Source organism: Gasterosteus aculeatus, chromosome 21, assembly GCF_964276395.1.
Source record: "Gasterosteus aculeatus chromosome 21, fGasAcu3.hap1.1, whole genome shotgun sequence".
Lineage (NCBI taxonomy): Eukaryota > Metazoa > Chordata > Actinopteri > Perciformes > Gasterosteidae > Gasterosteus > Gasterosteus aculeatus.
Genome location: NC_135708.1, coordinates 327,755 through 355,746, shown reverse-complemented (window position 1 = coordinate 355,746; position 27,992 = coordinate 327,755). Strand labels below are relative to the sequence as shown.

The following is a 27,992-nucleotide window of genomic DNA, read 5'->3' as shown; positions in this document are numbered from 1 at the left end:
CACACAATTCAAAGGGCTGGTTGTGTCGTGCTGGTTGTGTTATTTACCAGTGTAATGATTCCTGAGTCTGTCTTTAAGTTGACCGTGGTTCCATATAATTGTGTTCTAGGTTGTGGCGGCACTCTGTACGGCGACCACGGCTCATTCTCAAGTCCAAACTACCCGGCCACCTACCCCAACAGCAGCCACTGTGAATGGGGCATCGAGGCCCCGAGAGGTCGCGTGGTGACCATCACCTTCGCCCAAATCAGTATTGATGATACTGGAGATTGTCAGGACAACTTCTTGAAGTTGTATGATGGCCCAGACGCCACGTCACCCCCTGCTGGACCTTTCTGTGGAGTGGTAGGTGACCCAACTAAAGCTAAACCCGACTAAAGTAATCAGGGAGGCTTACAAACGGCCGTCATCCTAATCAATTAGCCACATATACTTTACAGAGGCGTCATTGATTCTCACCTCGTGGCATAGAGGTCGTCAATGAATAGTATCTGTACATACATCAGCGTATATGATGTAATCCATAGGTTATTATTAGGGCTGTCAACATTAACGCGGTAATCTATGCTGTTTGTAGCGGGGGAGGTACGGACCACAACACACAGCCGTTGTAGTTCCAAACAAAGTATTTCACTCCTTATTCATTACTCCTCAATGCAAGTCAACAGGAAACAACGTGGTGGGGTCAGAAGACTGGGTGAGTTACAGGGGCAGTCCAGGACAGGCAGGGTCAGCCAGGGAAGCAGTCTAGGAGAAAGGACGATCGGGGTTTAAGTACTGAGTGAGTGTGACTGGCAGGTGGACAGAACGAGCTGATGAGGTGGAGATGAAAGTGAAGGGCCGACACTATTAATGTGGCCGAGATTAATGCAATAAAATATTGGAACGCAGTTAACGACCCCAGAAACGAAACCTCTGCTAGCGGCAGTCAGTTAGAAAACAAGACGCTAGCTGAAGATAAACAAACAGGAGAACTGTGACCACTTCACACGCTGCTATGCTAAGCTAGCTGCCAGGCTACTCCCACGTCAACATCTACCCTGCAGAGGACCACCACTGTGTCCCTAAGAGGCCGTGGCTGGAAAAGGTCCTGGGTAAATGTGGGGAGATTGTTGGCACTTCGAGCACAGCCGTCAAACGATGGAGGACGAGGACGAGGACGAGGACAGCAGGAAGTGTCACTGGTTCAGTTTGCAATTACTGAATTTCAAAATGTGCAAATAATTAGTTATTTTTTAAAATCTATTGACAGCCCTAATTATTATTATTATTTATTCATATCACACTTACGGTTCCTGTTTCAAAATAAAATGACTGCCTAGTGAACATGTGATGGAGAGAGCCATAAATAGAGGTTTGAGGTGAAGGTGGTGTATTTGTCAGCTTAGATACACGTGACACGTCTATGGGAATGACGCCATCTGTTCCTCCTCTGTGATGTTTGTTCAGGAAAGCGACATCGCTCCGTTCACAGCCTCCACCCACCAAGCGTACGTGGTTTTCCGAGCCCAGTACGCCAGCCAACCTTCAGGTTTCAGACTCTCCTGGAGCAGCTGAACGGACGCCTCCAGAACCAGTTTCAGACCTGCTGTACATGTAACCGAACCACTGCCAATCAGAATAATAAATGTGCACTAACAGAACTGTTCCATGCTTTGTTTTTCCACATGGTGGGTTTTATTTGACATAATATATGTTCTCTCTGTAATATATATAATCAATATCCCAGGTCTTTAAGAATTTAGCATCTGGGTCACTTTAATGCTGCCGTCCTTACTGTCAGATGACGTGGAACACACAAGGTTCTAGAGGCAGCGTTGTTTCTGTTCAGCCGAAGACCAAGCACTTCTTAGTTTGATGTAATCATACACGGCACAGACATGAACTACTGATTTAACAAAAAGAAGAATGGATTCTGGGAGAACTGGGGAGTTCTCTCGTCCTCTTGTCGCTGCTGTCACGTCGGGGATGGAGGAAGCAGGACTCAATCGCAGATCTTTGCAAATAACAGACTTAGGACTTTATTTTAATAATCAAAATGCCTCGTGGGAAACTGCAGACCAGGAGGACACCGACGTAGGAACCACATCCAACGTAACGGCATTCAATGCGCCGACAGAAAAACAAGCGACACACATGGTTCAGATACACTGGGAAGGTGACTGGACACAGGAGACACAATCGGGGACACGGCAGACAATCACAGGGGACGACGGGGCAGGAAGTGAAGCTAAACCAGGGACACGAGAGGGACGACGCTACAAAATAAGAGTCCCCCCCCCCCCCCCCCTCATAGCAGGGTGGTACCACTCAACCTGCCTCACGCCACCCGTCAAACCCTTTGATACAAAAAGCAACTTGTGACAAATGTCTCTGGGGGACTGGAGACTTTTTATGACCGACGGGAAGCACGTTGCTGTTCTCACTCCAAGAATCAGCTGGTGACACCTGAACTCCTGTTTGGGGCAAAGTGAATGAGCTGGAACCTTATAAAGTGACTTAAATAAGGATCGGCCTTTCCTTTAACACAAACAGCTTGTTACTCAGCTGTGTTCAGCTGTCCTGTTGCTATGTGCTGCTGGGAAACAGATTGTCCACCTGCTCATCTCTCCATCAGCTCCCCATCCCTTTGTCCGTCTCCCCAACCATCTGTCCATCAATGCTGTTGGCTGAACAGGCTTTTTGGCAAAAGGTTCAACAGTTCCGCCTGATGGGAAATGATATGACGGAAGTCGGTTTTGATGGAGGAGCCATTGTTCCCTGCCATCATGTCCTTACAGCCTTATGCATATTAGAAATGTTATCCTGAAAGACTCATATCATTGAGTCAGAGGAAGGCACGCTTTCTACAAGGGCCTTTTTCCACATAAAGCTTTTTAGGTTTCCAAACCATGAAACCAGACAAAAGGATAAGATAGATTCAATAAAAGCACAATAGAATAAGGTCCCCCTTATTTATTTTCCTCTTGCTTAAAAAACAGAGCGTTTTTCATTAAAAGCTTACCTGTAATGATCTCTGCTTGTTACCCATCTAGTGGACAGCTCTCTCTTAAGTTAGTGTGTGTGTGTGTGTGGTTGCGTTGCACCAGTTTGCTCTTTCTTTGCACAGGACAATAAAGTTTGCATTGCCTTATTAGAGGATTCAAAAAGCATATCTTGCCCATTTGCTCTTTTTGCACATATTTTGCCTCTGCACAATATAATAAGCAGTGGTTTACATAAGCATGTTTTGAACTAAATAGCTCCCTTATATAGAAGGGGACTATTCTAGACCGCCGTCTTTGTGTGTGACTTCTGCAACAAGATCCACCACCATTTTCATCCTGAAAGAAACCCCTATTCCTTTCTCTTTATCTCACAAGAGGAATTGAGGCGTTGACAAAAAAGAGGAAATATTGGAAATAAGCCGGTAGTCCTCTTCTTATTTTATAAAAAAATGATTAGGTGGAGTAACAGGATATAATCAGTGAATCGGACAAACGCATTGAGACACTTGGTTTATGTTATTTTCAGCCAAACGGAGAAATGGAGGGAACCCAGATAGCAGTCAGTTCTGGGCCGACTGGCTGTCTTCCCCCCAGTGTCGGCTTATTATTTACTATCCATGTATGTGCCAGAATTGGCCCAGAAGTGGACGTATAACTACAATATTTTTGTAGTAAAGCTGATACCGAGCCAGAGGCTGCTGTTATAGGTCAAGACTATGCTGTTTGGCCCACAAACACTGACTGAATGCGGTTTGCGGTGAAGTATACGTGTCGTTTCAGGGCCAGAACCGGTATTACCAACATCAACCGGCATTTTCTAATGCGAGGTGCAACTGGGAAGATTACATTGTCTTCAACAGCTTGTCCCCAATTGACAGTCCGAGTTGAATTGTCGCTCATGTCTACATTTCACAAAATGTAGTTGTCTGTTAAATATACATTATAAAATAGCCCATCTACCTAGTTTTCATTCCCTTAGTTTGTAATAAGTCAATCACAGTCGTAAAAGAAAGTAAAGCGCATTGTGTGAAATCATTGGGAGGATACCAGCAGGAGACCCTCTTGATTGTACCAAACCTCCATGTGGTTCAACTTTGTTAAAAATATCTATTGTAGGATATTAGAAATAACCTGACGACCCGGTTCATAAATTAATAAAATGCATTTAGTGTACATCAGAATACAGCCATGATTCTGGATATGATTCAATACACTAATGAGAATATTGTAAAACACTGTAATTTTGAAACTGTGATCAATAAAATAATACCAATGTACATGATTGTATTCAATGTAGTATAACCAACCAAAATGCATGCATGTAATACTTGATAGCACCACAACTAAAGCCTAGTTTATGCTTCTGCGTTTTCACAGCGACGCAGACGCAAGACCCCCTTGCGCGTCCCTTGCGTGTCCCTTGCGTGTCCCTTGCGTGTCCCTTGCGTGTCTTTTCACACCTCCTTGAGCGCGTCGACCCATTTTTCTAGGCTTGCGTCGAAGCGGCGCACAAGGGTGCGATTGGTCCGCTAACTACGTCCTTTGCGGTCTGGCCCACGTTTTAAGAGAGGACTCAAAGAGCAGAATGAACAGAAAAAGGTCGTCTTTATTTGGCTCAAAGATCACAAAACTCAAATTCGCTCCGTTAGGAATGTTTTGTTTTTTAAGATCCTGGGGGCTGTTGCACAAAAGTAGAATAAAGAAATCCAGGATAACTGACTTGACTTGTGTGATCTTAATCAGTTGCACATCTGCCGAGCCGGGATGAGAAGGGGGAGCTCAGTCAATCCAGGTGGACACAGCTGGATCAGTGCACGTTCACGGCTTTCTGAAGAAGACCACGGGGTCCTGATGCACAAATGGAGCATATTTTTCACCCGCCGAGCAGCAACAAATCATGGAAAATATACGAGGAGGTGAAGCATAAAATATGCAACAAAAAAGGAAAATGGCAGCTTTTTATTTCTGTATCTGTGTGTATGTGCTGGTTTTACCCTAAAGTGTCTTTGAGCAGCCTACCATGTAAAGCACTATATAAATACAATGTATTATTATTTATCCTACTTTGCCTTAAAAGAGAGCAGAGGGAATTAATTCCTCTGGAAATTGACCCTAAAGACTCATTTCAACCCCTTATTCACAATAGGAGAATATGTTTTACAACCATATGCACAAATCTCTATAAGCTGTGTCTTAATTCTAAATATCTTTCTCCAAATAATGTCAAACTAACAAGACTGGAAAACAGGTCAAGATCAAATATAAAACCATTTAGCAGGCTGGTAAGCGCCGAGTTTGCAAATGGTGTAGAAATAACTTGATGGGCAAGTATTATATTTAAAGTGATTTTAGCAGTTAAGAAAAGGGCTCATTTGTGTGACACTGGGGGGGGGGGGGGGGGGGGGGGGGGGGCGCGCACCAGGCTTCAACCCAGCTGAGGAATTGGCCCTTGTTTTAAACCAAGGCAGCCTGTGATGGGGGGATTCAGGGGGACTGGCTGCCCTCTTCATACATGCTACATTCTCCAGTACATCAATCACCATCTGTACGGAATATGTGGAAATCCTCTTTGATGTGACACCTTCTTCTGTGCAGGGAAGGTAACAACACACACTTCTGACAGTGCGGCAAATAGTGCCTTTATTTACAGTTTCGGCACATAAAACATGCCGTTTGCAAAAAAGCTCAGCGCCATACAGACATCTGTGGGATGGTGAGATGCTTCACGCTGGTCTGGTCCTCTCACGTCTGACAGCACGTCTCAATCGGTCGGTCTGCCCGCATCGACTACTAACCCCGTTATTACGAAATCTTTATTATCTGCCGGACCTTCTTGACCGGTCCGTGAAATTTTGTCTGACATGAAAACGGTCCGTGAGGTAAAAAAGACTTGTGGACACTGATCTAAACAACTACAATAGTAGAGTTTAAAATCAAACTGGTGACAGCAATAGTGACAAGCAATGCATGTTAATGGAAATAAAACAGAACACATCCAGAAGACAACGGAATAACTGAGCAGCAGCTGATTTAACACGAGACTCCAAGATTAATGTTGGCCCGGTCTGGAGCAGGCGAGCTGCAAAGAATAAATTATCATGGTTACTTGGCTGGGCTTAATTCAACCTGCTTTTGTGCAACCAAGTCCAAGCTAAATTCATCCAGGATAACGGAGAATATCCCGGCTTAATCCCTTATCCTGGTTTCGTGCAACAGCCCCCTGATCAGCCAGTGTGCCATCCTGGAGTCACGAGGCCCTATTTGAAACTCCAAACAGTAATTGCTACAGCGGGGCTGCTAGATACGTCCATCGCGATCGACCAGTCGATCTCAAAGGCAGCACTAGTTGATCACGTGCCATCAATAAAAAAATGACGTCCTCGCTTACTAACGGACGGTTTCCTGTCCTCACAAAGCAACGCAGGCTGACTCCAGTAAGGTAACGAGCCAGAATGAGTGAGACGCTTGTGACGGTTTCCTCCTTCTGACAGACAAGAGGCTCCTTGTGTTCTTCATATCGACTCATATCGACAGGTTAGTTGAAAAGTACGTCACGAGTCGGAAAAGTGTGGCCCCCCCTGTGGTAGAGCATTCATGTATCGTTTTGGGGTTTATCCTAGTGAAGCACGCAATATCAAACACCCTCGTAAATGGGAAAACATCCATGGCTTCCCTAAAACTGAAGACCGCTGTAATCGGTAAATGCTCCTCATAGATCAGATTTTATTTGTTTGTACCAACAGAAACGTTTTTCCACATCAGCTGCTGTAAGGAAGAACCCACTGACTTCGAGTCCTTCTGAACGCGAGGTGGAAATGTTCATGAAGAGGTGGCTACAACTGGCAGCGGAACGAGAAGGGAGCAGAAGACGGCCAGTCCTTGTAGCTCCATGAACAACTAACGTTGATTAATGCAATAAAATATTACAAATTTGAGAGAGTAAAATATATTGTTTTACAAAAACTGCAAAATACGAATTAAAGTTTGTTAATAAAGTATTTGTTTCGGTTTTTGCCTATCAGGTGTAATTTGTTTGGCAGAATCCTCTGTTCCTTAATGGGTTTTTGTTTATTTCTTTAATCTGTCTTTTTGAAAAAGTCATGAACATGACATTTTTGATTTTGATATTTTCTTTAGATTTTAAACACATAAGAATATTTAGCATTTAAAAACTGCAGCTCGGCAAAATTGTATCGTTAATTGACAGAAAAATCAAGTATCACATTTCAGCTTGGTTGCCTTGGTCAGCTTGGTAAGACACATGATGAAACAAATGCAAAAATTCCATCTTGGGAGCCCAACAGGTAGTCATGAGGCACCTCCCTGGGCGGTGCAGTTCCTCAGTGCTGGTGGAGGGCATGGGCATATCGCCAGCAGGCCACTTCCGGGCGAGATGTCCTAACTGGCCACACCAAAAACACCTCCCCTCAGACCTGTCGGGTAGTGGACGTGGCAGGGTTCTCCGAGCCGGGCGAGGAGGGGTTGTCGGTGGCTGGGCCGGAGTCAGAACCTCACATCTTCGGGGAGTAGAGCTTGTCCCTACCATCATCTGCTGGCCAACCCGGTGGTTCTCCAGTAGGTTAATCAGCTCGTCTACTGACCGTGGGTGGTTCGGGGCTGCCCATCGCTTGCCGTCGGGAGGCAGGGCTCGGATGCAGCGGTCAATAACGACACGGTCGATGGCAGCTGGACCCTCCCCGGTTACCAACCAGCTGCGTGTAAGCCTCCCCAAGCGTACCACCTGGCTCCCACGGGACCCTGGGGTTTCTACACCCAATCATGGACCCGCTGGGCGCGGCCGGCTAAATTGTGCCCATAGTAGGCGAGGATGGCCCCCTTCACCGTTGGGTCTGTCACCTCCCTTGTTCCGAGGTCTTTTTAGTTGTTTTCCATAATCTGAGCCAATGGAAGCATGTAGATGTTGAGCAGAAGGGGCCCCAGTATTGAACCTTGGGGAACACTACATATCATTTTCTTTAGCTCGGATGTGTAATTAGCTACAGACACAAAGTATTTTCGGTCTTTCAAATAGGATTCAAACCGGTTAAGTGCTGTGCCAGAGTCCTACCCAGTTGATTAGTCTATCCAGTAGTATGTCATGGTCGACCGTGTCAAATGTGCTGAGATCCAGTAATACTAAAGACTGAAATTCTGCCCTTGTCTGTGTTTAAGTGGATCTCGTTGAAAACCAGCAGTTGAAAAGAGCAGTTTCAGTACTGTGGTGCCGTCGAAAGCCTGACTGGAAGACATCAAAACCGTTATTGAAAACTAATAGAGATACAGAAACACCAGGGGAGGCGGTTACACTCCTGCTACACCGTTCACTTTCCAAGGTCAGCGCTGTGAGACAAACAAAGACATCCTTGATTTAAGAGTCCAACTCAGACACATGGACATTCAAAAAAACATTACAAAAAATCAATGAAGCATATATAGTAACAAAAAATACTATCAATCATTTTCAAATAGTATTGATGGGAGTATAACAATGTACATTTTCCCAGTCAAGCACATTGTTCAGAGGACCTGCCTTTTTCATAAGGGCCATCAAATTATGTTGTGGATTCAGTGAGCTTTAGACTTGAGGCCTCTAATCTGTCACACAGGCCTGTGGGGGTGATCAGATATGTTCAGTCCTTAAACATACTTCCTGTCAGTCATGCTGTATTTCAAATGATCACTGACAATGGCCAAATGTTGGGTTTGTAAGCCTTCTATCTTTAGAATGGAGGCAGCTAAAACGCTGCACTTCACTGGTTGTCATGGAAACAGTGCCTAACGGCACTAGATTGATGTGTTGAGGGCGATGATGAAATGAGGAAAGGGACTACTATGAATCACTAACTGCATCAATGATGTTCTTATGGTCTCGTTAGATCAGTTGAATCATATCAAGACCTAAAAGCTTAAAAGTTCCGATGCATAATACATTTTATGAGAATATCACAAAATGCTGGGAAGCTAACCCCTGAGTGGACCTTGTAGTTTCCATTAATTAAATGATGAACAATTATATAATAGCCTCAAATATACGATAGTAATGGTAAATGGTAAATGGCCTGTACTTGTATAGCGCTTTTCTAGTCTTCTGACCACTCAAAGCGCTTTAACACTACATGACATCATTCACCCATTCACACCCATTCATACACTGATGACAGGAGAACCATACACAGTGACACCTGCCATCAGTAACTAACATCCACACACTGTAGTCGCAGCTACAGGAGCCATGTTGGGTTAAGTGTCTTGCCCAAGGACACAACGACATGCAGGTTAGCCGGGCCTGGGATCGAACCGACAACCCTCTGATTGGAGGACGACCGTGCTCCCCACTCACCGACAGTCGCCCATAGTAACATCAGTGTTAGCCAGACAGCTAATTGAAAGGACCACACAGAAATACAAACTAGACAAAGTCTTACATTATTCACAACAGCATCCGCATGCACAATACTAAACAAAGAATATGCTAAAGAAAAAAAATAGCTAAATACAACTAATAATGATTGGAAGTCTTTGAGCGTTGAGATGTAATGTGAAAACAACATGTACGCCACAAAGAAAATGTGTGGAATTCAATTGAAAACACATAAGCAGTTTGTGGTTTGGCACTGTGGTTTCGGGGGCAGAGATGGGGAGTGGCTCCGGGACGGTGCCAGGTGGAGGCGGAATTGGCCTCAGCTGCATTCAATGTCTACTTAAGCAGCAGTGTCTATGGAGGCTGCATTCAATGTCTACTTAAGCAGCAGTGGCTATGGAGGCTGCATTCAATTTCTATTTCAGCGGCAGTGTCTATGGAGGCTGTATTCAATGTCTCGCTGTTGTTGTTTTTGACAGTAGGGGGCGGAGCCAGTCACCATGGTCTCTACATAAATCTGATTGGTTACAAACCCCGTCTTTGGATTGGCTGGAGCGATGCATTCACACAACTATAGAAGCCCATTTCCGCACTGAAGAAAGGGGATAGAAAGTCGATATTATGAGATAATCAAAATATGAGATTGTCAAAACACAAACGCCACTTTTATGTAACCGTAGTGGAGCGTAGATGACAACCAGCTACAAGCATCATTTACCATCATTACCGGCACATTAAGACCAACGCGTCCAGCTCGCAGACCGGTCCGTCAGTCTGAATCTGTGAATATCTAATAACTTTACTGAACTATGGAGGAGCCTGCGCATATCTTACCTCATTGTTTAGATTTTCCGAAAATCAGTCCGAATTGAAAGTTGGCGAGATATTCACAGATTCGGACTTCATTTTACCAATACGGACCGGTCTGCGAGCTGGACGCATTGGTCTAATTGTGCGGCCGACGTACCGCTAATGGTGGTAAATTATGGTTGTAGCTGGTTGAAAATGTTGAAAAGTCATCACATGTCCTTTGCAGCCATTCTGATTGTATAAGTGAGCACTACGTCACTGGGACGTATGAAGAAATACATTGAAGAAAATATATTTATTAAAAGATCTCCGCAACCTGGATTCAAACCCCCGCGAACCAAATGACAATACGCCGTTGGACAGCTGGTCTACGCCGTCAACCAACCGAGCTTTAGAAGTTCATGCCACACGTCATGTAGAGATGCTTCAGCTGGTCTCCATCGGGGAAAATATCTCCTTGAATGCCGTATCCAGGCCTGACATGATGCCTGGTCAATATCTCCACATGTCTCCTCTATTGCCTGTAAAAGGGCTACCTGTTGATGAGGATGACGGTCGTACACCTTCCAGCGCCAGGCAGAGAAGAACTCCTCGATGGGATTTAAGAATGGAGAGTATGGAGGGAGGTTTAGTGCCATGAAGAATGGGTGGTCTGTAAACCAGTTGCGGACCAAAGCAGCCCTATGGAAACTAACTGTTAATAGGAAGGCTTACTCCTTTGGCCTACCTGCGCGGCGGAATAATAATACCAGAAGATGAACGGACGTCCAGGCGTTCATCTCTTCAGCCATTGAACTCGTGGCATTGTTTATTACAGGCACAACGTGCTAAACTGCCCGCTCTCGGGAGAGACAGGTAGGGAGAGAAAAAGGGGTGGAAACATTGCACTTATATGGAAGTGGTGCTATCGATATCACATGACTCCAGGCCAGTTACATGCATCCATACACTCTTAACACTAGCATTGTCCCATATGATGACATATCGGGTATGCTCTGGTCTCTGAATAGTGGGCATTTCATGTAAGGTGTCCAGGAATGCAATAATGTGTGCAGTGTTGTACGGGCCTATGGTTGCGTGATAGTGAACAACACCAGTTTGGCTTATAGCTGCACACATGGTTATGTTACCACCACGTTGTCCTGGGACATTGATGATGTCACGGTGTCCAATAATGTTCCTGCCACGTCTCCTGGTTTTACCGAGGTTAAAACCGGCCGAATCTACAAAAAGTAGCTCATGTCCCATGGCATCTGCTTCTAGTTTCATCACTCTCTGGACAAGACAAAACCAATGCAACACATCAGGCCCATGCATAGCACTACGGTATGCACGTCCAAATTCAGAACCAATGACACTATAGCTTACCTGCGCAGAGTCATATCGCAGTTGCTTTACACCTTCTGTGTTTCTCTCGAAAGGAACTCTGTAAATTTGCTTCATTCTTATTCTGTGGCGCGCAAGTACACGACTTAGCGCAGAAATGCTTACACTGTGTATATTTTGAAAGATGGTGTCATTATCAATAATGAGCTGCTGTATTTCGCGCAGTCTTATTGCATTATTGGCAATCACCATGTTCACTATATGGGTCTCTTGCTCTGGAGTGAACATTCTTCCTCTGCCCCCAACATCTGGACGTCTAGCAATTCTGTAAAGTACCAATTTCAGTATTTATGGTATTATGTGTGGTACTGTTGTGGTTCTCATTAAGAGTATGGCAGTGCTACAAAGTACTTACCGATTCTCTATCGCTATTTGCTGATTGCAAAGTCAACTAATTATCTAAAACAGTTTTCACATGTGAAAGTGTGCCAGACAGTTGGCAAAATAGTGTTAATGATAGCCATACATGTGTATAATTTTGCTAGGAGTGTGTTGGAAATTTGGTAATTGAGTGTAAGCAGTGAGTTGTGTTTAAAGTTCTGCAAAAAGAGTGTTGTGCAGTGAGTTGTGCCTACAGTTTTGCAAAGTGTGTGTTACAAAATTGCAAACTGAGTGCAAAGCAGTGTTTGTGCTTTTAGTTTTGCAAACTCAGTGAGTGGTTTTGCTATACGTATTAATAGTTTTGGAAATTGTGCTACAAGAATCACGATTAGCGCTTGAGTATTCAGAAAACTATGAATATATTTAGTAGCAAAGTCATTGTGCCATTTAGCTTTTCCACCAAGCTGTTTGAGGGTGGTGGGGAGCACAGAGGCTTCAGGGGAAAACATCTCATTACCAAGGTGCTTTTTCCATTGTTGATGTGACAAAAACATGTTATGTCTCAGAATTCAACTTACTTCGGTCACGATCGGTCAAGATGTGTTTTGGGGCGCCGTACCTGTAGAAGAAGTCCATTATGCAGAGTGTGACTTCTTCTGCTCCATTTGTTCTTAGCAGGTAGTCTTCTATCCACTTTGTAAAGTAGTCCACCATCACACAAATGTACATGTAACCATTGTTGGTGCATTTCAGCTTGCCAACTAGTTCCATTCCCACAAGCTCAAAGGGCTCGGTCACCTTGGAATGCAAAGCAAAGCTTAATACCAACAATACACTACATACATGTTCAATTTAATGTTTATTCACCTCTATTGGTTTGTAATGAATTCTCTCTTTCATAGAGGTCCTCTTTTTCTGGCAAGCGCCTCATTGGACAATCTAACAAAGTGAAACAATGCAACACTCTTATACTGAATATGTAAATATTCCCATAAGCTCCCCCGGAATATGGAGCTAGAAATACTCACCCATTTTTAAATGTCAGCCTTCATGCCAGGCCACTAATACATTTTTGGAGGATTGCATCAAAGGACTTTTCAATACCACAATGAGCCCCAATATCGCTGGTATGAAACTCCACAAAAGGTGTTGATTGCTTCTTGTGGAGAAACTACAACCTTGGCAACATGATGACGCTGCTCATCTTTTATCTGCGGCACTGGTAATAAAGTTCCCCATCTAGGGATTTATATTGCACAAACATTTGAAATACATTTCAAATGGGTTAGGAGACCATACTTACCACTTGGTAACTCGTCTTTTAAGAACGGATCGCTGATTCTGGTTATCAGTCGGATAGTTTTTGTTGATCTTGAACTCAGGAAACTCGTTCACTTTGCGAGGGTCCGTCAGTACTTTCTTATCTTTTCTTACTATAGCTTTTATGAATATATTTCTACTGAGCAAAGGTCACACCAACTGTTCCATTCTGCTTTTATACTGATGATAATAATGAACCTAATAGACTAATCCCCGGTGTTTTCGCATTTCACGTCTGTAAAGCACTTTAACATGTGAATGTAATATGTAATTCCAGGATGCGCCCACTATAAACCTGTTGTCTTGTTTCACCCTGAATCAAAACGTATCCTAGCCGCTGACGGTGTCCTGGCAAGGCGGCGGGAAAAAACAAAAAGACTTTAATAGTCAAAATTCCCCCAAAAAAAAGGCCAAGGAAGAAAACCGCAGACATGAATCAGGAACACCCTGACATGGACTTCTGGACAGTTAACAATGACGCGACGAGTGACAGGAGACACACACGGCTTAAATACACTGGGCAGGTGCAGGTGATTGGACACAGGTGGAAACAATCAGACAATCACAGGGGATGAGAGGACAAGGCAGGAAGTGAAGTTACCCTGGCCGATCGCGTAGCGCAGTCCACATGAAACATGTTGTTATTTTGCTCGACAACATTCAAATCCACATTGTGGTGATCTCTCATTAAAAATATTGTCTTGACCTTAAGTGGCTGTGATGCACGTCACTGAAGGACAGTCCAAACAGAATATCTCCTTTGGTCCAAATGTGTCAGTGGTGCAAAGCTGCAGCTTTTCCACGATACACCACCAAAAACCAGGGCCCTGTTCCTCGTACGTGGTTTAACTAAGTCGATCATCCAGCTCAGATTACCGAGATGATTGACATCAGGCTATCTCGGTTCCCGTCTCGTTAGTTTGAACCAGATGTCAATCATCTTAGATCAGAAGGCAGAAGAGTCGATCACCGTAACCAGGATTTTTTTAACAGTGTAACGGCAAATAAACTTAAAGGAAGAGTCTTTTTCTCCGCTGACGAGCAGGAGATGATCATGAACACATATGAGGAGATAATATGTTCATTTGAATCATTTCTGTCAGATGAATTTAACGTATTATACATATTTCACGTTGTTCATTCTGTACGTCCATCGCAGTCTGTCCGTCCCTGGAGGATCGTCCTGTGTCTCTCTAAAGGTTTCTTCCCTTTTATTCTTCCCATCAAATACTTTTCATTGTTTGGGGAGTTTTTCCTGTCGATGTGAAGGTTTCTGGACAGAGGATGTCACATGTGTACACACTGTAAAGAAACAGGTGGAAAATTTGCGATATTATGCGATATAAAATGAAATTAATCATATAATGATGTTAAAGACTGACAGCGCCCCCTTGAGGCTACAAGCCCCACAAAGATACAGTACATATGTTCTATTCATTCGTATCAGCTTATGTATCATATGTATGTAGATGACCATATAGAACTAGCAGTTTATTATATGTGTGTGAATGTGTATGTGAGAATCATTATAGATCCATCGTTCATCATCAGACATTTGAATTTCAATTGAAGCAGTGAAATGTGGAATATCCAGAAGTTTATTAAGCGACAAATAAACCAACAGAACATTACGAAGAGAACGACATGCAGCGGCTTTCCAGATGTTCTCTGCATCGCAACACCGTACAGACAGGACAGTATGAGGGACAGTGGGAGACAGTATGTGAGACGGTCTGCGGGACAGTGGACGCTCGGCTGCAGCGTGTGGTGTTCATCACGTAACGTAACAGGGAAATCTTCTTGTAAATAAATGATTCTGGTCCTCAGCATCTGTAGCGCTCGTACAGGACGTCATGGCGGCTAAACGGGTCTCTGTGATGTCATAGAAGTCTCTCCCTATAAAACGTTCATCTAACTGATGTCGCTCCTTCATCAACGTCATCTCATCCTGAAGATGATCCGGCTAACTCAGTTAGCACGTACGAGGAACAGGGCTTTCAGACTTGCCAGAGTCTCTGCCCCGAGCGGTGGCCCTAACCGTCCCGGCTTGCCACACCCTGATGCTTTATTAAAACAAGGTCAGATTACATGGAGTCAGCAAAACAGTACATGAGGAAGGGCCCAGCCAGGTCTACTACAAAAGCATGATTTTGCGTGGCGTACGTTTGCACTGTTTTGCGTTTCCATTAGCAACCTGTTTCCATAAACACAGTGTGCTCGTTCATATGTTACTGCACTGATGTTAGGGAATACAATCTGCCTTATGTTCGTAGTTTGATCGCCGGTTTACAATTTAGCATTCGGTGCGGCAATCCTGGGTTCCCCAGCTTGTTCCCGAACATTAGCATCAAGCTACTGCTGAAAGGCTGGGTTACCATTCAAACCCTACGCTAGGCATCCGATTACACTGCCCATCCTTGTTGAGATGCTGACAGGACTCTAAGGGAATTTTCTCCCCTTACAGCGACAATAGCCTTCTATGCTTTTCTCAGATGTGGCTGAATTCACAACCCCGGCTAAGGCCTTCGGCGCTCATGTCATTATAACTTCCACTCCAAAAACACTCCAACGAGGAGGCGCTTGCTCAGTTACAGTGGCATGTACCGCGTTCGATTTTGCCCTTTTTAAAGCCATGTTGGCATATCTCCATGTGAAACTGACGAGGCGCAGCAGCTCCCAGCAGACGAGCCAGAAGCGAACTGGCTCCTGGCACCAGACCTCCCTCACTACAGGGAATACGTGTGTTTTCAGATTACATTCTGAGATAGCAGAATTCAGAATAGGGTCACAGGGGCAACAGCTCAAGTAGGGGACACTAAACTTCCCTTTCCCGGGCCACATCTACCATCTCTGATTGTGGGATTCCAAGGCGCTCCTAGGCCTGGCCGTGCCCGGAAGACCTCCCTAGAGAAGCACCCAGGGGGCATCATTACCAGATGCCCAAACCACATCAACTGGCTCCTTTCGATGCAAAGGAGCAGTGGCTCTACTCCGAGCTCCTCACGAATGGCTGAGCTTCTCACCCTTTCTCTAAGGGAGACCCCAGCCACTCTCCTGAGCAAACCCATTTCGGCCGCTTGTACCCGTGACCTAGTTCTTTCGGTCATGACGGTTTTGGTTTTTGTCACAACGGTGCGGTAAAGCGAGCGCAGTATCGCCCACGCTGCTCCAGTTCTCCATTCCAGGACGAAAAGCGCATTGTTGCTCTTCAATCCTTAGTTCGACTATCGGCTAAACCCTCCTTTCCAGCACCTCCGAGTAGACCTTACCAGGGAGGCTGAGTAGTGTGATACCCCTGTGATTCGTGTAAGGAAATGGAGTCACGTGTCTGCAGCTCAATTCATCTTAACGCCGCTACATCCTCGGACAGACTTTAATAACAGAGGAAACACTGACTTAAATAAATTGAAATAGGAGGCACATGGCTAGTTAGCTGCTGTGAGGACACTATCATCAGATTGTGTAAAGTTTTTCAATCGCGTGAGGCACCAAACCCGGAAGGCCTCCTTCTTCAGTCGGACGGCTTCCCTGACCACCGGTGTCCACCACGGGGTCCAAGGGTTACCACCCCTTGATGCACCTAAGACCTTGAGGCCACAACTCACTGCTCACGGCTTCAGCAATGCAAGTTTTGAACATAAACATACAGGAATGTGAGAGAAGCTCCGCCGGAGGTGTGATTTGAAAATCTTTTGGACCGGGGCCTCCTCCAGACATTCCTAGTTCACTAAACACTTGGGTTTACCAGGTCTGTCCTGATTCTTCCCCCAGCTCACCACCAATTACCGGATTGTCCAAAAATCTCTGTCCAAAAGATTCTTTGAATCTTTATTGTTGGAATGCTGCCTCAGCATAGTATTGTTCTTCGAATCTTTGTCAACATCGTCGTGTTCTTCCTTCATGTGGCACCTTTTCAACTTCTTCACTTTCAGCTATTGAAACCGTTCAAATATTAAAATATTCGGCTCTTTCAGGAGATTGGGGCTTTGAGTTTACAACTTCAAGCTCTTATGCTTTAATTTATAACCGTTTTTTAACATGGTTTTCTATTGGAGTTCATTTTCAAATCCTCTTCATCAAATTTCAAATGTTTCTGCTCTGCCAATCTTTCTGCTGCAGACACCATTTAAACTTTAAAAGTATAAACAATTTAATAAAATAAACAGTTTGTTGATATGTTTTACTTTTTTTAATAATCACTGATTATGTTTCATTACTTTTTTGTCTGTCTGCACTCTTAAAATTGCATGTGTGCTGTTACCATGGCAACTCAGACGCACTGCACACAGCTGTTCCGTATTAGCTGATTACAGCAGTCTGACAGGACCTGATTGTTATAGCGGACATTTCAGATCCTGCTAGAGGCGACCGTGGCACATGGAGTAATGGGTCGGTGGTTCGAGACCGGGGCGCCTTCACCGGCTCCCACTGTGTGGGACGAGTCAAATGCAGAACAATTTCACCAAAGGGATCAATAAAGGATGCTTTCTTCTTAGAACTGGATTTTAACACTGACTATCTTTTGGCTAATAACTTTAAACTAAAACATTTTTATCAGTCTTGCTTGGCGAGGGGCATTACCTTTTGTTGATAAAATGTTCCAGACTTTTCGCTCCCAGAAGTCTCAATCTTTTTTCGCCTCTTCAACGCTCCTTTCCGCCATGATTAAAAGAAAAAACGTAGTTTTTTTCCTCGGTGCATGTAAACAATGGAAGCAATAGCGCCCTCCAGCACTTCCTGTAGTGCATTGCAATGCTGCATGAAAAAGACCAGTAGCTCTGAATCTTTTTAGAATATACGATAATAATCTGCGTCAACGATTTTTCATAGTCGATTACTTCGACTAATTGTTGTTTGAAGTATTGAAGACCGTGTCCTTTTCAAACTCAACTCCCTGGCAGGCAGTCCAATATGCACTAAAACGTCTCCAGTATCCTGTAGCACACTAAAGCTGTTCAAGATAATTAAGGAATCTCACCGTAGCTGAAAATAACCGAAGAATAAAATCAGGAAAGTAAAAAAACACAGTACAGTACTCATTGGTAAATGTATACAGTATATGCATCTGCTTTACTGAGCCTTAAAAGCAGACCTATTCTAGTGTTCTTTCTATCTGCTCTGTCTACCAGGCTTGTACAAATTCAGTGGGCACTGTTTCTATGGCAACAGCAACCTGTCCCATTAACGCCTTTAGGTAGAGCAGTATTCCAAAAGGATCTAAAAAAAACACACTGTGTCTAACGAAGCAGCTGTATCACAGTTATTGTGCTTCACATCTATGGCTAACGGATGTCTTTAGCCATAGCGTCACATTGCTACAGCAGTCTTTTGGTAAATGCACTCAGAGAGAATGACGTGCAGACGTATGTACTCCCATTCACACTTCAGTGCTCCCACTCTTTGAGGCTAAATATGGAGTGGTGCACTAATTCTATGTCAGCAATGTGCATGTCCATCATCGACAGCTGCACAAACACACATATTCACAAAGAGACTTGCTGTGCTTAAGACTTGAATTCTATTTCAGTGGATATGGCGCCAGTAGTGGATTTAATTGTGATACTTGTGAACCTTTTGCCTTCTGCCTCAAACTAAATAACATTAATTCAGGAAGTGCAGTTAGTAACAGTGTGGGCTCCATATATCTCTGACAGAGTGGCAGCGGGACTAAGGGATGGTTGGTTGAATTTATTGTTTGTAGAGATGTACAGTTTGTACATTTGTATACACATTGAGTGTGTGTGTGATGTCACAGAGACCAATCACGTGGCTGAAATACCTCTGCCAGAGTAGATAAAGATAGAGGGAGGAGAGAGAGAGAGACTTCCCAGTCAGTGCGACTCTCTCGCTCTACACAACCTCAGGCTGTTATGTTGTAGGGCTGTGAGAGTGAGCTTCTCTGTAGCACCTTCTCGGGGACGCACACATCCGGTGAGTAGACCGCTGTATTCATCTCGCTGTTTAAATTAGCCTAAAAACATCCATTTGGAGCTGAGGACTTTAAATGTAAATGCTCCTGTCAGATCAGAGATTACGTGAATGTTCGAGTGATTGCAGAGGTAACTTGTTTACAGAAGCGCAAATGAGCCAAGAGGGTCTTTTGATTCGGTAATCTTTTAATTCCTTTAAGCTGCTGTCTGCTTGCTGCCTCCTGGCAAAGAGACTTTTACTCACACACACATTTAAACAGCGGCTACGGAAACCTTACATCTCAAGCTATTTTCATGATATTAAGACACTGAAATGAACATTGTCAAGCTGCCAACCAATGTGCCAGAACCACATTGGTGCATTCCATGCTGTGGTTCTGGTCCCCTTCGTGGCCCAATGTGGTAGAGCTGGGACGAGGACTCTGAGTGAGTACATAGCTCCGTTTCCCACCTCGGCCCAGATCTGAAAACTCTCCTGTTACTAACATGAACTACATATTTTAGCGTAAGAGATTCAGCAGAAGAATCTAGCAGTCCCTTAATTAAAGGAAGTTAACAATTTAGCTAGATGCTTTTGATTTGTCTGGTTAGCCTGGCTTAGCTCAAAGGCAAAGGTAAGTCGGACATACGTAGCGTATCTCTGTTCAACACAAACAGCCCTACCAATGGGTGCATTTGTCTAATCCGTCCCCAAATATATAAAATAAATGTTTATAGAAGTCAAGGGGCACCAGCTAAGAAGCAAGATCATTTTCTTAGAAGTGGATCAAGAACAAACCAGGGCTGATCATCCATTTACAAAACACAGCTCCAAATTAATGCTAATGTGACTGCTGGATGTGGAAATACTCTTAAATTCTCCAAGTGATAATCTGACAAAGGCCAAAACACATGTTACATCTGATATAACTATTGGAAAAGAAGTGACTTTGTAGAGTTTCGGAAGTAGTATGTCTTGAAGAATCCCTAGCAGCTCATCACATGCATCCACCTGATAACAAGTTGAAGAGTCACAGGCAAATGTAGACTTTATAAATCATTTCTTAGCAAACCATGCTGTAGATTTGTGAAGGCGTCTGCTGTTAGCCTTTGTGCTGTTTATCCACCAGAGATCAGATTAAGGGATTAGAAGTCAGGAGGACCTTGCTGAATGTCCAGACAGACAGGAAGGTATTGGGGTCATGTCATTGGGATCCGTGTCTGGCGTGGATCATGGGCAGAGCACTCACCTGAACCAATTTTACTCCACTCAATTGGCAGAAGAACTCTTAGCAAGCCTTTCAATGTAAAAATGCCTTAAAGCCTACTGCATTCAAGTTTAGTTATTAGTATCTGTATCACTTCAAGCTGAAACACCAAAACACTGCAGATCACTGGTTGTTCAGGAAGGAATGTTACTGAATCCTAATTAGGATACTATAATAGCCAAGCTATATCAATAGGGATCATTCTCATATGGCAGCCCAAACGGAAAGCCATTGGTCAAATGAATACAGACGTTCCTACCACAGAACCAGGGCTTGACATTAGCATCTGCCAAATAGCGGGTAAAGCAGTCTCTCTCTCACTAGCCACTTTGGCAGGTGGTATTCTATATATATATATATATATTATATATATATATATATTATATATATATATATATATATGAGAGAGAGAGAATACTATATATTATTGTAGTGTAATGCTGGTTTTTAAAGTGTCACGAGTGCATCATCCACAAACCCAGAACGCTCCGTTCATTGGTGGCAGTGGTGGTTCTTGTGCACAGACTACGGACTGTGACGAGTTTCCCCTCTGTCAGGGTGAAGACCTGTTTAACAGCTCAGGGCTGTTTGGCAGACGGTCTGCCAGCAGAGATGTTCATGGGGAACCGCCTGCTCCGTTTTCTGACAACGGTATCCAGAGTTTCCTCGGCTGGATGAGACCGTCCATTAGTCTTCTACAAACACATCTAACATAATAAACTCATTGCAGGTTCTGAAGCCTCACACATTGACCGTGAGACAGACTCATTTCAACCAGTTCACGCGCCACATTTGTTAAACCGCCTCGGCCACCGTCTGTTCATTGCTAAGCAACATAGACGCGCGAACACGCGTGACAGGTGGAAGCTTTTGATACAACTTGAGGAGACCTGCTTAGTGCAAAGCCAGGGGTAGTAAAACCTGCAGGGCAAACACAAGAGAAAAACTGGTGATGAAAAAGAAAAGTGGAGGTCGAGGCGAGAATGGCTGGTTTATGATCCAGACAAGAACATAATGTATACAGTGCATCCGGAAAGTATTCACAGCGCTTCACTTTTTCCACATTTTGTTATGTTACAGCCTTATTCCAAAATGGATTGAGTTCATTATTTTCCTCAACATTGTACACACAACAATCCATAATGACAAAGTGAAAACTGTTTTTTGCAAATTTTTGAACGAAAACATAACATGTACATAAGTATTCACAGCCTTTGCTCAATACTTTGTTGAAGCACCTTTGGCAGCAATTACAGCCTCAAGTCTTCTTGGGTATGATTCCACAAGCATGGCACACCTATTTCTGGGCAGTTTCTCTCATTCTTCTTTGCAGAACCTCTCAAGTTCCATCAGGTTGCATGGGGAGCGTCGGTGCACAGCCATTTTCAGATCTCTCCAGAGATGTTCAATCGGGTTCAAGTCAGGGCTCTGGCTGGGCCACTCAAGGACATTCACAGAGTTGTGCCGAAGCCTCTGCTTTGTTATCTTGGCTGTGTGCTTCGGGTCGTTGTCCTGTTGGAAGATGAACAGTCGCCCCAGTCTGAGGTCCAGAGCGCTTTGGAGCATGTTTTCATCGAGGACGTCTCTGTACATTGCTGCATTCATCTTTCCCTCAATCCTGACTAGTCTCCCAGTTCCTCCCACTGAAAAACAACTCTAGGAAGAGTCCTGGTGGTTCCAAACTTCTTCCATTTCTGGATGATGGAGGCCACTGTGCTCATTGGGACTTTCAATGCTGCAGAAATCTTTCTGTACCCTTTGCCAGATCGGTGCCTCGACACAATTCTGTCTCTGAGGTCTACAGATAATCCCTTGGACTTCATGGCTTGGTTTATGCTCTGATATGTCAGCTGTGATACCTTATATAGACAGGTGTGTGCCTTTCTCAATCATGTCCAATCAACTGAATTTAGGACAGGTGGACTCCATTCAAGTTGTAGAAACATCTCAAGGATGATCAGTGGAAACAGGATGCACCTGAGCTAAATTCTGAGTGTCATGGCAAAGGTTGTGAATACTTATGTCCATGTTATGTTTTCATTCTTTATTTTTAACAGATTTGCAAAAAACAATTTTCACTTTGTCATTATGTGTTGTTGTGTGTAGAATGTTGCGGAAAATAATGAATTTAATCCATTTTGGAATAACAAAATGTGGAAAAAGTGAAGCGCTGTGAATACTTTCCGGATGCACTGTAGCACTGATTGTAGGACGTACGGCAGTGAAAAGGGTGAGAAGTGTCTATGGGCTAAGTAGCTTTGGAAACCCAAAACAGTATGTGCACACCAGCGACTGTGCTGTTGTCTAAATACTCCATACTTAAAGGAACCCACAGACAGGTTTTGGCTCCACTAGTATGTTCCAGTAGCATTTGTTATGGACTCTTCTCCCTGGTGTCGCTGTTCATACCGGGCATTGCATCAGTCAAGGTTAAAGTTCCAAGTTTGTTCTGGAAACCTAACCTAAATTAGTTTGAGAACACCTCCAAATCATGTCTGTACCCAGTTGTTTACTGCAGTTTACAATTGGAAACATTATATAGTCAAGGTATCGATGTCTGTCTGTTAACCCATTGTGACTGACAGGTGTTGAGGGTTTTCTTACTACCACTGGGTCTTTTAAAAGAGCTATGTGTCACCTGCTGTGAACACGCATGCAGTCTTCACAGTGTCAGGTTGGTCCAGCTTTGAACCAGGCAGCGCCTCTATTTTCAGCCGTGTGGGATCAGGCCTCCATAGTGTCAGCAGGTGGATGGACTAATCGGCAGCATGACTAGCATTAGCCTCCCCTCATTCAAAATTCTTTCTGGAAATGGCTTCTCAGAGATTGTGCCACACAAGGGTGCCCCCCTAATATATTGGTAGAGGAGACTGCATACACACATATTTCACACTGCACTCATATTCTATATATTTGCTTGATTTTGGTTCAGGTTTTCAGGTGACACACAATGATAAAAACCTCTCCTGATTAAAAGCATACGCTACAGAAACCCAGACCAAAAGTGGAACACGGTATCGTATGCTTCTCTTTTACTAGGATTGGATGATTATTCCTTGTGTGTTCAGAGACTGAAGGATGAATCTGTAAGCAGACATACGAGTTGTTGGGAGTGGCTGTGAATTAATATCTGTACAATGTGCTGCTAATTATCACCGGGGAGACCTCCTCCTTCTTACTTACTAAAATAAATGACCAAATCTTTGGATTTACCAGCCGAGAAAAAGATTCAAAGTCCCGTTTATGAGCTGGATCATTACCTTGGGTATGTTGACCAAGTAGGACAGTGTCCTTTTTAACTAACCAACACACCTGTTGAATGTGCGTCTGAAAGCCAACAGTGGCAGTCTGCATCCTGTATGCTGGTTTAAATCTACTATAGTGCATCATATCATATAAGATCATTATTTGTTTGTAGCAAAAACAGCTGGTTCATTGTGTTGATCCAAGAGGCTTTATAAAGTACAACTATGTACATTGCAGCGATGTACATTTGAATGACTTACTAATGGTGTCATTCTTCATTTGATAACACCTGTGTCTAATGGGTTTGCAAATTCTGGGCACTCGCTAAGTATAAATATAGTTTTAAGTCTTCTTCAATACAGCATGATGGTCCATTCATGGTCAAACAGATCATAGAGCAGATTGAAAAGTTTCTAATAGACCATGAAGCTTTAACGGTTGCTTACTGTGATTTAAAGGTTGCTATCAAGCGTTGTGCTGTCTAGGGGTTCGTGTTTTCAGTTAATGAAAAGGAATTGGAATATTGTACTTAGCGCCACCCTCAAACCTCAGGACTAGTTCCAAACTCGAGGCTTCAAACCAGCAGTCCACAAATCAATTGCAGCGACTACGTCCACTGCAGTCCGAATTATGCCTGAATATAAGCCGCACCACCTAAATTTAGAATGAAAGAAAGACGTGTACATCTATAAGCCGCTGGTGTCCATGCGAGTCGTAGAAGCCTTTTCGTCTCAAACATCGGAGACCACGATGGTCCATCTCTTAAATCTTCTGTTGGGTGGCGATTCTTTTGGCTCTGGAAACACAATCAAACGTCTTCCTCGGCTCAGTATCTCTTGTATAAGCCGCAGGGTTCAAAGCGTGGGAAAAAAGTAGCGGCTTATAGTCCGGAATTTACGGTATTGCTAAAAGGTGATATGAAGAAAAGGGGTTGATCTTCATTTAAAATGGTTCATCTAATGCTGTAGAAGTACTGTCTTACTACAAGCTGTGACTGAATCGCTGCCACAGCCATGTGAGGGTGAAAGGTGTGTGAGGGGGCTACGCATCAATGTGTTAGAATAGAATCTATAATCAATATAAATGCTTCTGATAAGAGCCAACTACAATAGGCCTCTCAGGACAGACTTGTACATGGCAACGGTATGGACAGTGTGGATATTTGTCGTTTGCTTGTGAAATAAACTAATATACTGTGAATGCCACATGTAAATATTGCTTTGCATGTTAATAACCTGAATCTATAAGTCTCATATCTGAATATTTTACTCTTGTTATTACCTATTAATTCCAATAGGTCGGCAGCATTTGATGAGGAAATGATGACCACTGTTCTTTTTCCTGTTTTGTGTCATTGAAAGTATTTCTGTTCTATAAAACCTGCAGCAGATCAAAAAAGTATGAGTATAGATGACATTATCAGACTAATGCTGGTAATCAATGTGTAAGCAGCATTTCACTGTTCTCAGACAGGGGGCTACTTTTACCACTTTATATGATCAATCCTGAAACTTCTTTGTTCCACATCCCGTTGGCACTTGAATGCTTTCTAGCTAAAGTTTTTTTTTTAGCCTGGTTTTAGGATTTGATCTTCGGTTGGAAGAGTCCCTTTAAGAAGGAGGATGTTGTGTCCAATTATAAACTCATCTTCTTCTGCTGTGTTCACGTTGAATGGATTGGTTCCAAACAGTAGCATTTAGTAACCGAAAGGACAATGTGACGAATACAGCTGCTTCACTCATAAGCGATGCGACCCAGATGATGGTAATGACCCGAAGCCCAGCAGTGCTTTCCTGCAGAGGCTGCTCTTATTCCACAGCGTGAAGCATTACAACGAACTGGACAAGGAGATGTTAGACATACACCCACATGAAGCCATGAACCCCCTCTGATATGCAGAGAAGTATCACTGCTTCAGCCAGAGCACATTAGATCTAACTATAGTTCATGACTACCTAGATGCTTAACAAAATAGGGTACAACATCAATATATTAGCCACATTCCACAAGACCACAGCATTGTGAGAGGTTTGTCGGGTGCATCTTAACCCTGAGTGATCATTCTGTTGTTATTATTAAAGAGAACACCGTCATGTTACATTCCCTGCAGTCATTGGGGCATTCCGTAGGCCTCGATCGATCATCACCTGACATGTGACACAGACATGCTACTGCCGTTGCTCTCCCTCCCTCTCAAATCCATATTGTGGTGGGAGACACAGTAGTAGAGTATGATGTCATGTAATTGGGTGAACATATTCGATCCCTTGCTCAAGTTTTCCCACTGACAAATAAATTAAGTACAACTAAGCAAAGCTTTTAAAAGATAACTAAATTGTGTGTGTGTGTGTGTGTGTAACTACTTTTTCTTTCTGGACAATTATTTTTCTGTGGGGATAAAAGGGAACCTTTTAAGTGGTCTGACGTGTAAAAATCAGTTGATCGATATGTTAGAAAAAAAATCAATATAACATCAAATCCTTTTGTAAAATGTAGCTAGCTGGGTGCAGTCGTGCTAATGCCGTATTTTGCTTCCCATGCTTGCTTTACAAATCAACAGGGATGGACACATAACACACAGAGATAACTCCATCAACGCGCCGTGTTAGAGAAAGTTAACATCGCTGCCCAGCTGCGACACCTATATATCACACACGTGTTCCATTAGATTGTGTATTAATATATTCATCATATTTATATGTAATATACTGAATTGTATGAAGAAGATATCCTGTTTTATGTTAAACCGGAATAAATTGAATTATAATGTGTGTTTTATACCTTTTTTGCATTGAAGCATACTGGCTGGCTCTACCAAAACATAAATCCACCAGCCGCCACTGCCTAGTCTTATAAAACATGGAGATACCAGGTTGATACCATATCCAAGTGATGTGGACACGTGTTTCACGTTGCCAAAGTCAGGATTACTTGTCTAAAGGAGGCTGTTGTGACGTCCTCACGACGGGGGAGCCGTCATAATGTGGATTTTCTTCCTGTGTCCTGTTGTGGTAAAGCGATCTGCCAGTTTTAACCACTTTTGGGAGTCGTCTAATCCTATTGCATTCAACTGAACCAGGCGTAAATGATCGGCAGCTTCCATGGGCACTTACAAGCCAAAATGGTTAGAGCGTTGCTCGTGATCCGACACGCCGTGTTTGGAGGAAGTGATATACTAACTATAACCCTGAGAACACAACTGTTGACCATGGAGTTGGAAAGGTCATATGTTGTGGCTGTTTCTCTGCCATGGGGGCAGGATGGACAGGACAATGCGCCGTGGAATCTCTTCCAAGTGAGCATATTATCAAGCTAGCGCTCTCTGCTGAGCTGTGATTCCAGCGAGAAGGTGGGACAGAACCCCCACACAGTCATGTTACATTCCCTGGAGCTTTGTGCTCAATGAATCATCCACCTTCACCACAGCAGAGGAGTCAAATGTAGCATTAACGATTCAAAAAGTTATTTTCATGTCTTGGAGACTTAAGAGTGGATATTTTTGATTTCAACTGGGGTAATTTAACTGGGATTACCCCAAAATCTTTGAATAAAGTTGTGTAACCTAGTGGTAAATGTTCACTGCAGAGTAGGTTAGTAGAGATGCTCAGGGTGAAAACTGATGACCGTTGGATTCATTGTGTAATGAAATAAAACATCACTAAGTGTACACAGAATAGAGCTGCCGTGTTTAGTTTATTTTGAAGGCCTCTTTGCACATGACATGTACAGCCTGGTGAAGGAGTTTGCAAGGTGTTTCCAAGAGTCTAAATGAACATGATGCACATGATTTGGGTCGTCGTGGCGCAGGAGTAGAGAGTGCGCTGGAAACCACAAGGTTGGTGGTTCGAGTCCTGGCTGTCCCATATCCCTAAGCAAGACACCTAACCCCTAACTGCTTCCTGGGCAAAATGTAAAAAGGCCACGGGTTAAAAATGTTGTGAGTGTTTTAGTGGAGGTAGAGTCTGAAGAAGTGTGTCTTTAGTCTGAAGATGTGAAGGCTCTCTGTGGTCCTGATGTCTTTAGAGACCTCCTTCCACCATTTAGGAGCAGGACAGCAAAGAGTGGAGATCTAGTCGAGTGTTTTGCTCTCAGTGAGGAGGAACAAGCAGTTTATCACATGCAGAGCGGAGAGTGCGGGTCGGGGTGTCGGGTAGTCCAGGAGGGAGATGACAAGAGCCTGAATCAGGACCTGCGCTGCCTTCTGAGTGAGAAGAGGACGTGTTCTCCTGATGTTGTATCTCCACCTCAGACATTCAGCCTGACTTCAGTGCAGCTGTTGAAGCCCAACAAAGACCTGATTTCTAGCACTGAACTGAAAAACAGATTTGTATACACAACACAAGCAAGTACACTGGTACTTTCAGCACATCTAATCAATACAGTA

The 27,992-nt window shown here is 43.6% G+C and overlaps 2 protein-coding genes across 6 annotated transcripts in view; both read left to right on the top strand.

Moving 5' to 3' along the window:
* cubn (cubilin (intrinsic factor-cobalamin receptor)) overlaps nt 1-1,643 on the top strand; it is a 38,403-nt gene extending 36,760 nt beyond the window's left edge. The window contains exons 66-67 of the mRNA XM_040166617.2: nt 110-345; nt 1,450-1,643. Of these exons, the coding sequence (XP_040022551.2) occupies nt 110-345; nt 1,450-1,557 (344 nt within the window). The 3' untranslated portion in view covers nt 1,558-1,643. The remainder of the gene's footprint in view (nt 1-109; nt 346-1,449) is intronic.
* A 17,336-nt stretch (nt 1,644-18,979) lies between these two features.
* palmdb (palmdelphin b) overlaps nt 18,980-27,992 on the top strand; it is a 42,428-nt gene continuing 33,415 nt past the window's right edge. For 2 of the 5 annotated variants that reach the window (XR_013454310.1, XM_040166624.2), the window contains exon 1: nt 18,996-19,116. The gene's annotated coding sequence lies outside the window, so the exon portion shown is untranslated. Of the gene's footprint in view, nt 19,117-19,420; nt 19,542-27,992 lie in introns of those variants that run through there. The other 3 variants (XM_040166621.2, XM_078096657.1, XM_040166623.2) reach the window with 3 other exon arrangements.